Source organism: Ptychodera flava (genome assembly GCF_041260155.1).
Source record: "Ptychodera flava strain L36383 chromosome 23 unlocalized genomic scaffold, AS_Pfla_20210202 Scaffold_23__1_contigs__length_28996876_pilon, whole genome shotgun sequence".
In the NCBI taxonomy this organism is placed as follows: Eukaryota; Metazoa; Hemichordata; class Enteropneusta; family Ptychoderidae; genus Ptychodera; species Ptychodera flava.
The window spans coordinates 7,888,623-7,907,890 of NW_027248277.1; the positions used below are offsets into that span (position 1 = coordinate 7,888,623).

Sequence of the window (19,268 nt, forward strand, 5' to 3'; positions counted from 1 at the left end):
AGTCGGCCATTTTTCATATATTTTGTTTCATATGAGATTCTACTAAAATTGTATGAAAAGTTGAAAGATAATGAATTGGTGACCATTTATTCGACCACGGTTTTAGACACGATACTTGATACCAACGCGACAAAGAATAAATGGTTATGACAATTTATTCTTTCTCGCGTCGGTTTCATTTATCGTGGCTAAAACCGGAATGGAACATATGCATGGTCATTCATTCAGTATCTTTCAAGGTGTCAAACAATATAAATCGTGTCTTGTATCAAACAAAATTCATTAAAAATGACTGACTTAGTCCCTTTTAGATAAGATGAGATGAACTATTATGAAATCCCTAAAAGGGTAATTTAAATGCTTGACAAACGATACAAACAAAAGATTCATGATTTAAAAACCCGCAAAAAGCACTAGGCAAAACATGTTAAGACAACAACAAAAATAAGCATGGTGTCAATTTGCACGATTAAAATTTGCGCTAAAAAGACTGACAGCTTGTGGAATGAAAGAGTTGGCCTTGCGCTTGGTATGAGCCACCAGTTGTCTTAGTAACTACAGTAGCTTAATTTACAAAGTCGTGATGTAGAGGATAAGTCTTGTCGGTAAAGATAAAATTTAATTTGTTATCAAGTCGGCCATGGTAGATAAGGTCAACTTGTCTCTGTGAAATTCCGATCACTGTTTCCGCCTTCTTTATGACTTTGTCAAGCCTAGTTTTCTCTTGCTTCGAAATGTTACAACGCCAACAGACAATACAATAACTTAACTCACCACTGATAACGGCAATATAAAATGAAGGAAGGGTCACTTTCCTTACACTCAAAGGGAATTAAGCTTTTTCAACATTAATTCAACATAAAAACGCCAGCATAATATACTACCCATAGTGATACCCAAGTACTCGTAATTCACAACTTAGCAAACAACTGGGTCGGGCTCAATTGGTTGCTTACGAAAATTGATCAACATTTCCTTGTCTTGTTAACATTTAAAACCAAGTAATAATCACAATAGTAGACAAAGCGTTCAATTTCAAGTAAGTAACTTGAGTAGTCATCGTTATTAATCAAACCCAACATGGCACAGTCATCTGCAAACTTTATCAAAGCACATGCCGTTTCTGTTGCTCTACAATCGGCAGAATACAAGGTAAATAAAAATGGAGCAAACACATTACCCTGTGGTGCAACTGTCCTTGAATATGTAAACCCTGATGACAAAGAACCCAATCTGACAAGCTGTGCCCGATTGGTGAGTTAATTTGTGACCTACTATATCATTGCAGTTGGAATTTTCATTGGTATTAATTTTCTTTCTAACAAGTGGCTAGACTGAGTGTGTTAAAAACACTTGAACAATCAATGTTTGACGTGATTCAAACTGAAAGGTCAAGTACGACTTGTGTATTTACAGTGACCCTGAAATACGATATTCACAGTTGACCGATATCTGCACAGCAGAAATAGGTTTCAATGCTCACCGCCAGTGACCGTAAGATTCTCTGCCGCAGACGACATAACAGGTACCCAAAATTCGAAGGGGCCTTTTTGAAAGTGAATATATTTTTCACTGTCGTTAGATTTTTAGTAGATTTCAGTACATTAATCCGTAATAACCCCTCCATGAGTCCCTGAAATTCACTTAATAATTAATATAAGTATTATATAGAAATAATAACGCGAATAATAATAGGTTCAATTTCCGTGAAAATTTCACCATAAGGGTATTTTGGTCGAAAAGACCAAATATGATATCGATTTCACTGCCCCATGTTTCCATGGTAACCATTTTAGGGGTTGAAAATTTCAATTTTTCTAATATCCCATGAAAAGTTACTTTGATTGATATGAAAATTATCTAGTGGGGGTGTTCGGGTCAGAGAACACAAAAACCAGACTTATTTTTAAATGTTTCAAGTTGCCATGGTAACTATTTTGTCATTGAAATAGAATTTTTCCCTAATTCCTATTAAAAATGTACTTGGACATAAATCCCGGTATTTTGGGAATAACCTCATTATTATACACTTTTTAAATCCAATTTTACCTCGAAAAAATCAACATTAAGCTTTTTTGGGGATTCCCGTCCCGCACTGCACTGAGCGATCGTGAGCAAACTGAGAATGCGTTAAGAGCGTCCGCTAAGCGCACAGAACGAAATTTCAAACCTGCGCAGCGCAGTGTGTGAGAAATTTGTAGGTCGGCAGCATAATTTCACCCGAATTCACAGGCTTTTGATTCACCACTACCAACGTTGTGAAGTACCGCACCGAATGTTTAGAAGTATTTCCCGCATAAACGTAATGGTGTTTTGAGGTCAAAGGTCAAATAGCGTCCAATAACACCAAAAAGTTGCTGTACTCCGTGTCAAAGTTATTGGACTCTGCGTCCTCTGATACCGAAATTTACTGTACAAAGAAAACGCCATAGATTGCAGGCGCAGGTGAATAATAATAAAGATAATGTATATTGGGGCCATTCTGGTCAAAATTATGTTTTCCGTTAATTTTAGAGTGTTAGAATTAATTTTATATAGACCAGAAATAATTTTTCAAGCAGTTTTAATTTTGTTTCATGCAGTCATCTCAAATAAGTGTTATATAGTATATTACTAACTTATTATGTATTCACTGAATTAAGTTTATGCCTTCAAATTAATTTTATGTGATAAAATTAATTCTACTAGTATCTCAAATTAATTTTATGAACCCTATTCCCCTTAACACCCGTGTACCATTATTTATCACAAGCAGTAACAGTAGCGCACAGTTTTTTTTATTTAACACATGATTCACTGGTACTTATTTATTTTATGGATTTACAATTAATGATTTTTTTCCCTCATTCCAGGAAGAATAATGAAGACAAATTATTTCTGATTGTTTAACTATAGTAAATTATGACCATGTAGTGGTGCATTATTTTAGTGTGACCTGGCGTGACCCCATAAATTCTATGATTAGCTAGATCCCTAAAGTTCCATGGTAGCAACAGCTAAATTTGCACACGGTGCCTGTATACCTTTAAACACTTTATTAAATCCAGCAGGCCAAGACAAGGGGAAATATTAAAAGATAAATGTTTCACATTTAATACTGCCCTACTTGTATAGGGCTCTCACTTGTGCGAACGTCGTAGGAAACACTTATTGCAACAATTTACCGTAAATATAAAAAAAAAATCGGCTGTCAATTAAACTGCGGTTGCTAACCAACAGGAGGTAAACAGTGAGACCAAACGTGCCCAGAAATACGAACGCAATAGACTAATCGTTTTGGCGTGATGCCATGCCATGCCAACTCACAATTATAGAAAACCGCAAAGACTAGTCGTTTTGGCGTGTGCCGGCTAATCGGCTAACAAAAAACAGGAAACCACAAAACCGCAAAAAGTGATAAAGAAATGTAAATAGCTATGGAATAGTTTCTATAAAAATCTCTACATATGTATATCGACCTAGGGAATAAGATTTTGACCTGTAGCACAATGCGCTCAATGGAATAGCCAGTATTATTGTAAAAGGCGATAGTCATATCAAACTATTGACATGCGACAAAAATAATTAATCTTTCCACCTTTCAGCTTAGTGAAAAACGCATTTATTGATTCGCCAAAGGCCTGTGGATTCGCTTATATTTGCACAAGTGCTACATAGGAAAAAAGTTCGACTCACAATCTGGATTGTTGAGAATATAACTGACTGTTTCAGTGAATCCGCCATGATGAGAGTTCGCGAATCCAAAACTGTTAGCATTCCAAAGTCTGTCACCCTGTTTTTTTCAAAGTGTGGAGAAGGGTTGCATTTCCATCTGAATGATTGAACGATGTGAAACACAAAATTCCATCGCATATGTTCCGGCAATATCATATGTACAGTAGAAATACTCTGCAGTTACGTAAGCTTATAAGCTTTATACTCCATAAAATGGCCACAGGCGGCGTGAACTTTCTGAAAGGATTTCCTAAACGTCCTACTTGGTACCTTAGACACTCACATGTGATATCCTGAAAAGTGTTCTCTGCAGTAATTCCAGTTTCTGTCAACATTCAACTGTTCAACGACACGATAGCACGAGCATAACTGACACGCGCACATAGACTCAATTGCGCATGCTCTCTGAAGGGCGTGCGCGTGAATTGCGCGTGTTCCAACAGTAAAGAACGCAAATCGCAGGTCTCTGCCAGACTACCGTCACTGGCAGGGCGAAACATGCGAGATGTAAAAAAATGTTTATTCTTCAATGCCAATATGACGCTTACGAGGTTCGGTGGTCGCAAAAAGAAATTTCGGAGAGAGAGAGAGAGAGAGAGAGAGAGAGAGAGAGAGAGAGAGAGAGAGAGAGAGAGAGAGAGAGAGAGATCGTTAATTTATGTTGGAAATCTTTTTCATAGTCGTGAGTTTTGATGGAAGAAAACTAAAAACAAAATTAAATTGAACTGATTGAACGTGTATCCATAAAGTTCGCACAAAAGTAAAAAGTCTAGGCCTGCTGGTATCGCTTAAACTGCTTAATGTCACTTTTCCGACAAGCATTACCTCTTGGGTTAATGATATCCCCTCTCTCCGAACAGTATGATGCATAATTCTGCGCTGCACGTACAACAATTGGAAGTCACCCCATTGACAAAATTAAAATAAACAACACTTCTTTTTCAGAATTCCAACACAGCTTCAATGAACTGTTATTAGATTTCTATGTAATACTTATAGCCCATAAACTTGTATATAATAATAATAATAATAATAATAATAATAATAATAATAATAATAATAATAATAATAATTTATTTGTAAAGCGACAAACTCCGCAGAAAAAGTGATCACAGCCGCTAAAAGATACATTACAATAAGAAAATGGATAACTAATAAAAATATAATTGATCGAGAAAGTAAAAAACGAGCAAAATCATAATAAAGTCTAATCAATAGAGAAAGCCAACTTAAAAAGGTGTGTCTTAAGCGTACGTTTAAAAGTAATAAAATTATTACAAGAACGAATGTTCACTGGAAGCTCGTTCCATAAAATTGGGGCTGCAGAACAGAACGCCCTATCACCATACTTTTTTGTCTTGGTCATGAATGTATTGAGTCTAAAATCGTTGGCAGAACGAAGTTCGCGCCTAGGTACATAAAAACTTATTAAATCTCCCAGATATTGTGGACCAGCACCATATAAACATTTACAAATAATAATTGAAATCTTGTAAATGATACGCTGGTGTACAGGTAGCCAATGAAGTTCCTGCAGAAATGGTGTAATATGATCAGAACGCTTTGACCGAGTTATAACTCTGGCTGCTACATTTTGAACATGCTTAATGCGATTAATAAAATACTGTGGTAAGCCATACAGCAAAGAATTACAAGAATCGATACGTGAGGAGACAAGCGAATGGATAAGTTGTTCAGTGGCAGATATTGATAGGTACTTACGAATGAGGGCAATGCGTCGAATATGGAACATGGAAGAGCGACAAATATGACTGACATGAGATTTCATAGTGAGACCGGAATCAAGAATGACGCCAAGGCTCTTTGCTTGACATTTGGTTGAAATCAGCGCATCACCTATACGAAGACTTCGCTCAAGACTTGAATAAAAGTCAAAATTCTTAGAGAAAATTACAAATTCTGTTTTATCATCATTAAGGCGTAGAAAATTTGAGGACATCCAGGCTCTGACATCTGAGACACAGGATTCAAGATTACTTAAAGTGACATGGTAATTTTCACGTCGAAAAGACATGTAGTCCGTGAGCCAGACCCCCAAAATTGGTCGATTGGTACCATTTGGGTGGGCAAATTCCCCCATACATTTTCTGAAAGCCCGAAATCTGAACTTTCTGAAAATCTTTGGTGGACATGTCTCAGAAGTAGCTTTCTGTCTCAAAAGTTGTTGTCAAGGCAACCATACTAAAAATCTTAAAAGTTAAGAATACTATACAAAACTGACTATTTAGTGAACAGCAAAAGATATTTACATGATTTCATGACACATACTGGTACCTCACATTATGGCCTTTCAGTTGACCCCATGACCTTGAACATTCTGGGTCAAGGTCAATAGGTCATGCCCATAACATCTGGAATTTCTGTAAAATCAAGCATTTTTCACAAATACTTTCTGCTACGTTTACATAACATATAATAGAAACTCAAAACTTGCTCAACAATAGCCACAGATGTGTGCTCTTTGAAATTAGTATGTTTTGTATCAGGGATGATGTCGTTAGTGAGTAACTACCAAGGCAACCATATGTGTGTTTTCAGTTATGCATGTAGCCTATGAGCCAGACCCCAAATTTTGTCAATTTGCTTCCATTTGACTCGAGTGGGGAACAAAGCAGCCTTTTAAACCTGAAAATCTGAATTTTGAGAAATCTTCATTGGACAGTTTGCTGAAAACGCTTTAATTGTAAATATTGTTGTCGTGGAATCAGCATTCAAAAGCAATAAAATTAAGCATACTATGTAAAATAGGTTATCAAATACACGACAAAAGATATTTGATTGATTTAAGGATGCATATCAATAGTTCGCATTGCTTCTTAATTGACCCCATGACCTATAGATTTGTAGGTCAAGGTCAATAGGCATTGCCTTCAGCAACTTAGAAATTGTTTAAGGTGGGATCTTTTTTGCAAATAGCTTTGTAACATTTTTACCAAACCAAAAAGTACAAACATGAAAACCTAGTCAGCTATAAGAGCCAATGCGATCTCTTTAAAATACTAGTGTTTTTATCATGTACCTTGTTGACAGGGCGGCAATCACCATAGCAACCATCAATGCATTTTCAGATACAGTAATAGAGCTACATTGGACATACCTTTGCATGTATATTAATGGTTATAAAATCATATCTTTTGTGTGCTAAGTACACAGCAATGTCAACTAAAGTCATATCGATAGTAAAAGAGGTCAAAAGGCAAATATACGTAAGTGTGTTTGATTGTTTAAAAACAAAATTTGGCAATGTTTTATGTTTTTGTTTTTATGATTGAAGTAACATGTTCACTTATCAAAAATGAGTATCTGTGTCGGACCAACGTACATGTAGTTAGTGGGAGATTATTATAAGCTTGTCAACGAGTGGACAAGTAGTCTGATCTCAAGAGATACCGATATACTATAACTTTTTCCGGATTTCATGTTGAGCTACCCTGTATCTCCAGATAAATGCTTTTGGTTGTTATTTTCCATTGGGGGGAGCTTAGGTCACATGGGAAAAGCTTTAACAAGAGGCCTAGCAGCCGATAGACTTCTGCTGTTATGTATTGCTTAATAATAAAAAGGTCAGGTTTTGTTTGTAAATAAACTTTGTAATACTGATACATCTGCTTATGTTGATTTTAGGAACACTGAACAAGGACATCCTTGCAAATGCATGTATTACTATTATATAATAATGGGCTCTTGTTTTTCATCTCTACCATAAATATGCAAGTATCAGCAAAATTTGAAGAAACTGAAATAATACCTAGGAACCTTTAAAGATAATTGTGAGAAAATTGTGTTTTTCAAACAAAAACGAAAAAAAGGCCCAAAAATTTCAAGTACGAAACTTTTCTTCTCAACTTGAATAAACCTCACTCAGGTTGTCCCTAGAAACCCACATAGGCCCGAACACATTTCAAAGTTGATAAAAAGGAAGAAATGCCCCAAATATAAATATGTAAATTTCACCATGATTTTAACAAATCTAACTGAACTCAGCCAAATGAGTTGACATCTGGCCACATTTTAGGTAACAGAAAAAATTGTGTAGCCTGTCCATTTACCACTCAGGCTTCCGTTAGGAGATGAAGTGTTTCTGAACGTTTATTTTTAATTTATTAAACAACAGACATCAAAACAGGTCCAATAATCATTATCATTCAAGGTAACTAAGAAATTTACCAGGTCCAAGGGATATATCAAAAAATGACAAAGCAATGGGGTAATCTTGAACCACGAAATACATTGGTACAACTTGTCCGGAATGGGTACACGTACCGGCCAGCTAGCTGCCCCATCAAAATTTACCCAAAGCGACAAATCTAATACAACGTTACCGGAAATTTGATAATATCTGAAAAACATTACGTCGATGCGCAGTTAGTTTGTTCAAGCGTTTGGTTGACAGTTGATGTCTAGATATCGATGATATAATGCGTTGATATGCAGTCAGCAACAGGCTGCCCTGGTTACATTGTCCGCTGGTTCTGTAAAATTAGATATTAAATGTCTAAACCTTCGCCAATTTCAAAGTAAGACTTTCTACAGCTGAGTAGCATACGCACGCAGATCTAGATCGCTTAAATTTGATAATTTTCTCTTGATACATTTTCAGAAGCATTCCCTTGTCTTACTTGTTCGGCGTCGATTTTCATGATGAGCGTCCCTTTTTAGTAATCCACGTTAAGTACCCAAGGAGCCCTACACATGTAATTATAGGAAATACGTCAGTCCGAAAACCACTGGCGCAACTGGGGAAGCAACGGTTGTCTGATGAATCTGATTAAAATCAGATGTAGGGTACGCCGACGCCTATACGGTATTCTGCTGCTATTACCTCACAGCACCAGAATACCGTTTAGACGTCTGATGACCTCTTTAAGGTGGTGTGGCATGAAAAAATGTGATTTTGGGCAATTTTCACCTTTTTACATAAATCAGTACGTCATATACTACCACCTTGTGAGGATTGCCTTTACATGCATGCTTTGCGTGCAAACTATCAGACTGCTGTCTGGAAAGGAAGCCTTGCTAGTCATCCGTATATACTAAATTTTCATGAAGGGCATGGTTGGGTTATTGAAGACCATTGTTTGTCAATCAAATCGATAAGGGGCATACCTAGGTTGTAGGAGTTTGAGGCATATAGGAGTTTGAGGCATGTATTAATGTTCAAAATAGTGCAATTTCCGCCATGTCAATGTCTGGTAAACGGAATAAGGTATACTCCGGTATATATAATCTCCTGACATATGGAAATACTGTTGCGTTTGAAGAACAGCTAGGTTACTGATGATGATGATGATGATGATGATGATGATGATGATGATGATGGAGAAGAAAATAATAATGAGGATCAATGTAAAGATTGTTACCTAGATATTACTACTTTCTTATGAAATGCTTTATAGTGTGTGAGTGGTGGTTGACTAATGTACGTAAGAATTACTGGTGCTGTATTTTGATAAAACGCATGCCAGGGAAAACGTAGAGGATCATAGAAAGTCAACATAACATTGGTCGTTGGTCATTTGTAATTAGTAATTTAACGATGAACGTTAATATGTTTGTTTTATTTAGTGCTATTTACTTTTGATCAAGCGCGAAACAGTAGTTTTATTATTAGCTTTATCAGACACATTTCATTTTGTTATCTATCATTGATATATTTACGGCAGATGTCCAGCAGCATTAAAAACTTATTTCTGACTGGTCTATTTCTTTGTTAGATCAGGTGCGGGCCACGCACATAAAGGTATAAGTACTGGGGCTCAGTACGTTGTTCAAATTGTCACGTTAAAGTTCAGATGTCATGTCACTAATGATTTTGCATTTACGTAAACGTTCGAAAAACATTAAAATGACACATATTTGTTTACAGTAGTATGAAAATTCTGAAGATATACATTATTGGCCAATACGTATAGCTATAGCTAATAGCTGTTGGCTCTTAGCTAAATATAAGCTTGTTGATATTGTTATCATTGATAATTATGATGTTTAATACAAACTGGTACCATAAAATACTCCGTGTAAAAACATATACGTAACACCATAGAAATCACCATTTTATTCTACTTTTAACGTTGTTCTTTCATTGACCTTGACCTTGGTTTGAAAAGAGCATCAGACAATGTGGTCAAATTTAATACCGGTAGAAGCCACATGTATCGTTTATCAAAGACAAGAGTGTATCTTTGCTGACAAGAGTGCACCTTCCTTGAAAATGACAAAAAGTGCACAACAAAAGAGACCTGAAATGTAAACTTTCCATGTTTTGAACATTGACCTCATTTGGTCATGTACGCCTGACCTTGACTTTGTGGTCACATCTTGAGTGAAAGTTAGAATGTGTAACATATCCTATTTATGTTATCAATTTTGGAATGAACATTTTCATAAAGCAGGATATTCACTTTTGTATACAATTGTACTTTCTAAATAATTCAGATGTTTGTTTCTATGGCAACGGTTTTCACACATTACTAAGCTACCAAAACTTTTCAGCAAATTCAGAGTTTCAACTTTCAAAAATATATTAAGTGTGAGATTGCCCTCTGCTTGCCCCAAATAGTACCAATTGACCATAATTGGGGCCTGGCTCATAGAGTACATGTACAACTGAAAACACACTTATGGTTGCCTTGGTAATTTCTCACTACCAACAACATCCCTGATACATAACATACTAATTTGCAAAGAGCACATATCTGTGGCTATGTCTGAACAAGTATTTGAGTTTCTATCATATTTATGTTAATGTAGCAGAATAGTATTTATGAAAAATGCTCTATTTAATCGAAATTCTGAGATGTTATGGGCACGACCTATTGACCTTGACCCAGAATGTTCAAGGTCATGGGTCAATTGAAAGGCCATGATGTGAGGTAGCAGTGTCTGTCTTGAAATCACGTAAATATCTTTTACCGTTCCCTAGAAAATCAGTTTTATCTAAAATTCTTAGCTTTTAAGATTGTAAGTATTGTTGCCATGACAACAACTTTTGAGACAGAAAGCTACTTCTGCGACCTGTCCACCAAAAATTTTCAGAAAGTTCAGATTTGGGCGTTCAGAAAATGTATGGTGGAATTTGCCCACCCAAATGGTACCAATAACCTATCTGGCTCATGGACTAATGTACAGATTTGAGTCATCGGCATAAAAATGATATTTATGACCAGGACGAGCAACTACGTCGCCCAGGGGGGATGTGTAAACATTAAATAAAATTGGCCAAGGACTGACCCTTTCGGTACACCTGTTTCCAGAGGATAATAGGGCGACTGGGTAGAATTTATGATTACCGCTTGTCTTCGATCGGAGAGATATGTCTTAAACCACATCAAAGCATTACCAGAGACACCAAAACGATGGTGCAAACGCTCTAACAAAATTTCATAATTAATCGTATCAAAGGCGGCAGAACGATCTAACATAACTAAAAATACATCCTGCTCAGAATCAAGTGCATATAAAATATCGTTAGTGACCTTTCATAAAGCTGTTTCAGTAGAGTGTCCTTGTTTATAAGCCGATTGTAAGGGTTCATCTAAAGAATTTGAGACAATGTGAGCTTTAAGTTTACGAGTGACAATTCGTTCGAGAACCCTTGATAGAAATGGGAGATTTGAAATCGGGCGATAATTCTTAAGAGTGTTATGATCTAGTGAAGGTTTCTTCAAAAGAGGTTTTACGACTGCATCTTTGAAATCGGATGGTACAAAGCCAGACTGTAATGAGTTATTAAAAATATCTGTAATCAATGGTAAAAGAATAGTAAGGACATGCTTATCCTTCAGGATCCTGCTGGGAATAGGATCAAGACAGCAGGAAGATGAGGGTGATGAACGAATAATCTCATCAACCTCGTCAACAGTAGTGAGCTGAAATGAAGCCAGGCGACACCCAGGTCCTGAAGCAAAAACAGGTGTACAAAACTGGATAGTAACATTACCAATCGTTGAAACAATATCAAGGATGAGCGATTGTACACGGTTTATGAAGAACCGAGCAAACCGATTAGCCAGTTCAACAGAGTCATTATAGTCGGCAAGGTGGATGAGTTTGAATGTTGTCCAAATAGACTGGTGACTATCTGAAGAGCTTCTTCTGATCACCGGAGGAGTTTTCAACCAGGCCAGCAAAGTGACATTTCTTGGCGGTATTAACCAATTGTACAACCTTTGTTCGAAGTTCTCTATAAATCTGAATTTCTAATTGTGACTTTCTCCAGGTTTTCTCAGCTTTCATCCTGCTTTCCTCGCTTCGATGATTGAAGTTGTGATCCATGGGACAGTTTGGCGATTTGGAACAACTCGTATTCGCTGAGGAACATGATGGTCAAATGTGTCACGAATGATAGTGTTAATCAAATTTAGCTTGGCTGTTATGTCAACGGCTTCAACCCTCTGATTGCATTGGGAAAGGGCAGATGAAAGTTCAAGTATTTACATAAAACAAACTTAAACATACTCAGGGTAACTTGGACAGGTTCAAACTCCCACTTTGAAACATCGCGAATATCCCAGAGTTAGTTTTGCGTCTCGACCTGTAATAGATCTATGTATTTTTTGCCACCTATATACTGGTGCAATATATTATTTTTCTTGTGTTTATTCTGTTTGTCGTGGGAGCCTTCAGTAACCACTATATATTATTGCCTGAATACATGGGTTACGTGCCCGACAGCAGGTGACAATTTGCCCGACGCCAGGAGGGAAAATTGTCTCCTGCTGCGAGGGCACATATACCATTCAGGCAATAATAGTTTTATTACTGCCTCTTCACAGTTAACGCTATATGACAGTTAGTTACATGCAGGGCATTTTCAAACAATTTTACCATTATCGACCAGCATCAACAGATTTTAACGAAAGTCAAGATAGCAATACGCACATAGATATTTTACATCTACCGTTAAGCGTCTACTTTGATGTCGAAAATATCGAAGGGCTTCACTGGACCGGATAACCATTGAAACCGGTCAGTACATCGTTACCCGTCCGCTAACTCCCGGATATTCCCATTCGAATCAATGCACTGATTTGCACTCACTTCGAGGCATATAGTAAACTTGGACTTGGACCGAGGAATTCAGGTCAAACATGTTTTTAAAAATATGGCCTGCCTTATCCTACTCTCAAAAATGTTACCCTATAAACCACTGTCACATATTCTAGAACTTGGCCCCAGCATGCCATTGTGTGGTGAGACATTTTGCATCACGATATATAGATATAAGCCTTACATGTAGGATACATATTGATTGTGAGAATTATGAGTTATTTACAATTATTTAATTCTGTAATGATAAACTAGATTACAGCTCTATGTACATTTCTAATAGTCTTCCATATTGCGGCCACATGTTTCCTTTAATATTCTTCATTCGAAATGAAAGATTCGTGTCATCACCCTCAGCTTGTTAATTATGAACGTGTATTGCAAATAATATGCGTATTTTGCTGGTATTTTCTGATTCAGGAAATATCATACTGACGGTTCAAAGTAAGTGTATAAAACCAGTTTTCTGTAAAAAAGTGATCCTCCCGCCCAAAACAGGTTTGTAAAAAGCGACCCTTCCCGAGGACAATTTACTAAACGTAACCCCTCATTCCCAAACTCCAATCCATGTAATTACTGAACTCCCCCAACCTATAATGTCTTGTTCTCCAACATATCAAAATCAGTAGGGTTAAATTTGTCATCACAGCCTCTACATGTGCAATGCGGAACATTATTATTATTAGCAATAGAATTTGGTCTTGACAAGAGTTCGTTTGTTAACAGCAATATCGCACAATGTGCGCATTTCGCTGAAGATACACAGTTAAACGTCACCTTTTATTCAGGCATATTTTAGGAAGAAAGACAAAAAACATACCCATGTTATGTCATTCTTTCATTAACAAATTAATCATAATCCGTTTACGTTTCCAACTGTGTTTTCCTTCCCAGATAACGCGAAATCAAACTGGCAGGACACTGACAGACTCTGAGATAAAACGGATAGAAGATGAGCAAGTTCGACGCAAGTCACTGTTAGCAAAGGTTTGTGACCAGGCCAAACGCAATGGAACTGTGTTCAGAAGCGTGGGTGAATTCATCATTGTTCGTGAAAAGAGGTTTCTGTACTGCAACACACCAAAAGTCGGCTCTACCTCCTGGATGAGAGTTATATTTGTCCTGACAGGGAGGGCGAAATCTGTTCAGGAACTTCTAGAATCCCTGGCGCCTGTTCATGGACACAGGGTTCCGGGTTTGCGGAGAGATGAGAAATATCATTATCCATCCTACTTCTTGTTCATGTTTGCTCGTCATCCATTCGCAAGACTTCTGTCTGCGTACAGAAGTAAGTTTGAAAATGTAGACGCCCGCAATGGGTACCTCAAACATAAAAGAATAGAAATTATCAAACGATATCGCAAAAATCCAACCAATCACAGTCTAGAAGCAGGTGATGACGTCACTTGGGAAGAATTTGTGCGATCTGTCATCGATGACAATCCAAAATCCTTCAACCCACACTACATTGCACAGCACCATTACTGCGGGCCATGCCTTTTCCCCTTCGATTTCATAGGAAAACTTGAAAATGTCGCCAAGGAGAGTAAGTACGTGTTGAACAGGGTCCATGCCGCCAACGACATTGTTTATCCTCTACAACCGATGAAAACAAACAGCTCAAATCTAGAAACCCTTCATTCTTACTTTAGCCGACTAACCACTGACCAGATGGAAAAACTCTACAAAATTTATGAACTTGATTTTAAGCTTTTCGGTTACAAATATCCTTATTAGAAGGGTAATTTTTTGTGACAATACTTAATGCGGGTAGATCTGAAATACTTGTAAAGTTCAAAGCAATTAGACCATTAAACCCACCCACTTCCAAATGCAGATTTAGCCTCTTCATGCTGATAAAATCTCTGAACGAAAGCGGAAAAATCGGTTGTCTTGCGGGATTGAAATACCTTGTGTTACAAGTGCAAATGGTCACCCTTGATATATACTAAGCGCCTTAGCATGATCGTTGTTGTGCAAGACATTAAGTTAGAGGAATGTGGTCATATGCCATTTTTACAAAAGTGTATTTGTACCACGTTTTCAAATAAAAATAAAAGTCTCGTTACTACTGTAACAGGGCTCGAAAATTTTTTTAAAAATTCACTTGCCATAGGGCAAGTGAATCTTCAATTTCACTTGTCCGAAGAAAAATTCACTTGCCCTGAATTTCAGATAATTTAAGGAGTAAATGTGTATGGTTTTATTCATGTCATTTAAAGAAACAGTAGCTGTAACTTACTTATAAATTTGTCTCCTTATTCTGTGTATCAAAAATAATATCTAATATAACGTATACATGCACAGTGTTTTGGCCAGCTTTTGCTAGCATGGGGACACAGTGACCCATAGTAGGTCTTAATGGGGACAAATTATATTTCTGGGGGACATGTAATGTATTCCAATAAGACAACACCGGTACATTGTCATTGTGTGTCATCATGACCTGGTACCTTGTGTTAAATAGGCAAGTCAGGTAGGTGCACTAAGGGTAAGTATATAATATGCCACTAGTGTTGTGTCAAATTGTGCCCATGTGAAACTTTCAGTATCATTTAGTTTACTGTTACCATGTGGTATGTGCATAAACTGCAGGGTTCCCCTCAGTCACCAAAATGATTAGCCAACTCATTAACCAAATCAAAATCTTGTAGCCACTTTGAGCAACTTTTAAACAGTTTATGATCTCAAGTGTAGCAACAGCTTTCTCAGCATTCAGGAGTTCCTAATTTTACAAATCAAGATATTGTTCATGATAGTTTTTACATTAAAGAAATATTTGTTTAGTTTTTATTACATTAATTATCTGTGTTTTTTATGACATTGAAGGGATTGAAATACTTTTTCATTTCTAGTGGTAAACTTTTGCCACAAGAAAAATTAGGTGGCAATTCTAAAAATCAGGTAGCAATGTTAAGTGTATATTACCACAGATACAGAATACTTCTGCAGCATTGAGTCAGTGTTCACAGTATGACAACTTATCATACATATACACTACAAGCTCCTTATGTGGTTTTGTTAGCCACACAAATACAAATTTTCCATGCAGAAGAAAGCATTCAGTAGCATAGTGACAGTGTAGATACAAGTATTGTGGTGTTGTGTCATAGTTGTGATCAAACAGGCTCAATAGCATCTTCAGCATGAGTATTTTTCTTGAGACAAAAAGGGTCAGGTCAAAATCCTTTAAAACAAGACACAATATTTGATATTGCTCAATTCATTTCCCAATGTTTTAAAGAGTAATAATAGTTTTAATGATAATGATAACATTGTAGCCCAGGAACATTTTCATTTGATAGTTTGATATCATCAAGAAATGTCTGGTGATGTTCACTATTACATCATTAAACTGGAGGAATCTGCAGAAATATTAATGTGATATTTGAAATGGATATGCTTACTGCAACTACTGTTGACAATTTCCCTTTGCCATAACTGTTAATAAAATTTAATTGAAAACTGACAGTCAAGCTAAATGCCATTAAATTGGAAAGCACCAAGAAATTACCTTTTATCATAAGATTGTACCTATTGGACCTTCCTAGGTGGTTTCTTTTGAACCATAATTGTGTACTTAAGGGTCTTCATTTATTACATCAAATAAGATGACCCAGATTTGACCTTTCAGAAAACCTCAATTTTTCTCCTTTTCCCTTGTATTATGACTCTGTTTGTGAAAGTTTCCTTTGAAATAACGGTTTTTACTATCAAACTGAGTAATTGCAGGCCAAATTTTGATTCAAGCAAAGTAGGTAAAACTTGGACTAAAAATATGTCTGGTACGCGGGACACAGATCACAGAGGCAAAGCCAAGGGTCAGTGTATTCATGGTCGCCCATGATGTATTGTAGCACTGTCCGTTCATGAGAGACTGAGAGGGACCATTATTGCAGTATTGAACAGCAACAATGTTTGCTTCACGTACCAGGGAATTTGTAACTTTGTAGAAAGGAGAGTAAAGTGTTTCAATACATTGTAACTTTGTAGGAAGGAGGGTAAATTGTTTCAACACCTTACAACATTTTATTGTAAGCTGTAGTTTTCTGTTGAGGAGGCATCGTGCTGACATGATTTCATGAGAAGAAAAAAACATAAGAGCCTGCAAAAACGTCAATATTTTGCCATTTTGTAGCCAAGCAGAACAGAGCTATTTTATTGCCGGCCATATCGAAAGCGGTACACTCAAAGAACCAGAGAGTGGCAGCGCGTACGTACAGTGGCCCCATTGAAATTCACTTGTCCGTCGGGCTGGGAGAATGTTGTTTTCACTTGCCCGGACTCAAAATTCACTTGTCACGGGCGTCGGGCGGCGAGAATTTTCGAGCCCTACTGTAATAATATTTCCGTTCCCTTTATTACGTTTTCATGTAAGGTCATGGTTAGCATGGGGGGAGGGTACTCGAAATTTCGGAGATTCCGATGAAATTCCTCCGCCCAACAGGCCGTAAATAATTACGGCTCCCTTATCCTTTTCCGGCGTGATCTAAAACAATATTGAGTAGATTTAAGCCTGCAAATGCTTTTACCTGAAACTGTTCAAAAACAGAAAAATTAAATACCATGAAGCGGGACATCCTTGAAGTAAAAATGGCAATAATCTCAAAAACTTTGACATATATATTTATTATACATTAACAACTAAAATGTCAAGAGTAACAATTGCGGGTCGAATTGTAAATTCTGGTAAAGATTACCTGATATTTACCGACCGTTGAAATTAAACAAGGCTGTCACCATGATACCCTTGTGTTAACTTTACTGGGGAAAAAAACCTTTATTTTCGATTTTCATTAAAAATAACGAGGGTTAGAATATCTGCCCCTCGGGTGCATGCACTTTCGATAAAAAGTGACTCGAAAAATAAGTTGCTCTTTGGTTTAAGCTTATGGTTGAGCGTAAGAGGTTTGCGTATCTCTTCAGACAGTGTCGATTACGTACGTCCAGTATTATATGACGTATTCTTTATAACCCGATCCTTTAAGCATAAACCTTTCAAGTGCTTTAATTCTGAATAATTCCTCATTGTTTGTACGTACATGTAAACATGCCAGGTGTTGAATTGCACAACTATCATATTATAATAGGTGCTGCTTATCAGAAATAGATATTTAATGTACAGTCGATAGTGAGGGGGGGGCAAACAAACTGAAAACCTGTCATGAACCCCACCATCCTATTACATTACTTACAGCACAGTTGTGAAGCACATATTGAATGGACAGAGTCGCTGGTTTAAAGAATCAGTGAATTTAATGTCGAAGAAGCAAACCGTGAATTCAATAATCGTTAATTAATGTATACCTCAACTTCGCTGGATCGCAATTTGTATGTATAAAGTCGATGAGCAGATAGTCCCTCAGTCTTTTCGTCTAATAGGCTAATCAACAAGTAATAGCGAAGAAGTCTGTCCCCATGGGAGGGGTGTCTTGGTCTCAGTGGGCCTACTGATTTCTTCTTGTATTGTTTATTTTTATTCAATACTTTTGACAATGATATTCCAATTAAAGATTTATACCATCAATTTTGGTGTCTTCATCTCATTTTATTACCGGTTTTGTAAAGATTTCTTTTTCTCCTTCACTATTTTATGTATTTGCAGTGTAATAATCTTACGCAAGGTTTTATCTTTGTGCTGATTCTATTATCTGATGCGTTTACATTAGTTTCACAAGACTGAAGCACCTCAGAAGGTGCATGTCAATAACAGTTTGCTGGTCTCCCGGCATTTTCTATAACATTACCATGGCTGCCAGCAAATACAGGAATCCCAAGGCTGGCTGATTTTACACTGTCCATGAATGAACCTTCATATTATATTACCATGCCCTGTAAATTGCGTTTTAATTGGTCGAGCTGAACCACGTGACTGCCCACAAATACACAGTAATGGTTTGTTTTCATGCCCGTGAATATGAATAATATCGTAAACATAGTAACTTTACAGCTAAAACAAAGATCATAATCAACCACAAATTAAAATGGAGCACTAGTGGGCCAAGTTTAGACGCTTCTTTCAAAAAAATCTCCGGATTTGCAAAATTTTTGCATCGCGCGCACTACTCACTTATATGTTCTGGGGCCCAGTTGTTGTTCACATGGGAAATTTTCGTAAATTTCATAAAATACTAAATTGCATATCTCATCATAATTTTAATATATCACATTTAGATTATCTCCAAGAAGGTGTCTACCAAAGCGGTTTTGGTAAAAATAATTAACAGAAAAAGACAAAAATTGCCTTTAAAAATACAGATTTGTATATTCCTGCAGAATCTGAAGAAATCTGAAACAGGCCAACCCTTGGGACCTATATCCCAAATATTAAAGTTTTCTGATTCGTTTAAGAATTCTTTGACCGAAAATGACAAACATAGCGTCAACGACACTTGGCTCACATTTGGTTCAATGAGGCTCGCAAGAGTGAGTGTACATACCACATGTCATAGCTTCTATACATCGGCCTTCGCTTGTAATAATCA

General features: G+C 36.9%; 1 protein-coding gene across 1 annotated transcript in view; it reads left to right on the plus strand.

The window, feature by feature from the left end:
- LOC139124173 (carbohydrate sulfotransferase 14-like) overlaps positions 1–18,308 on the plus strand; it is a 41,462-nt gene extending 23,154 nt beyond the window's left edge. Inside the window, exon 4 of the mRNA XM_070690314.1 lies at positions 13,678–18,308. Within this exon, the coding sequence (XP_070546415.1) occupies positions 13,678–14,520 (843 nt within the window). The 3' untranslated portion in view covers positions 14,521–18,308. The remainder of the gene's footprint in view (positions 1–13,677) is intronic.
- Positions 18,309–19,268: the final 960 nt, after the last annotated feature.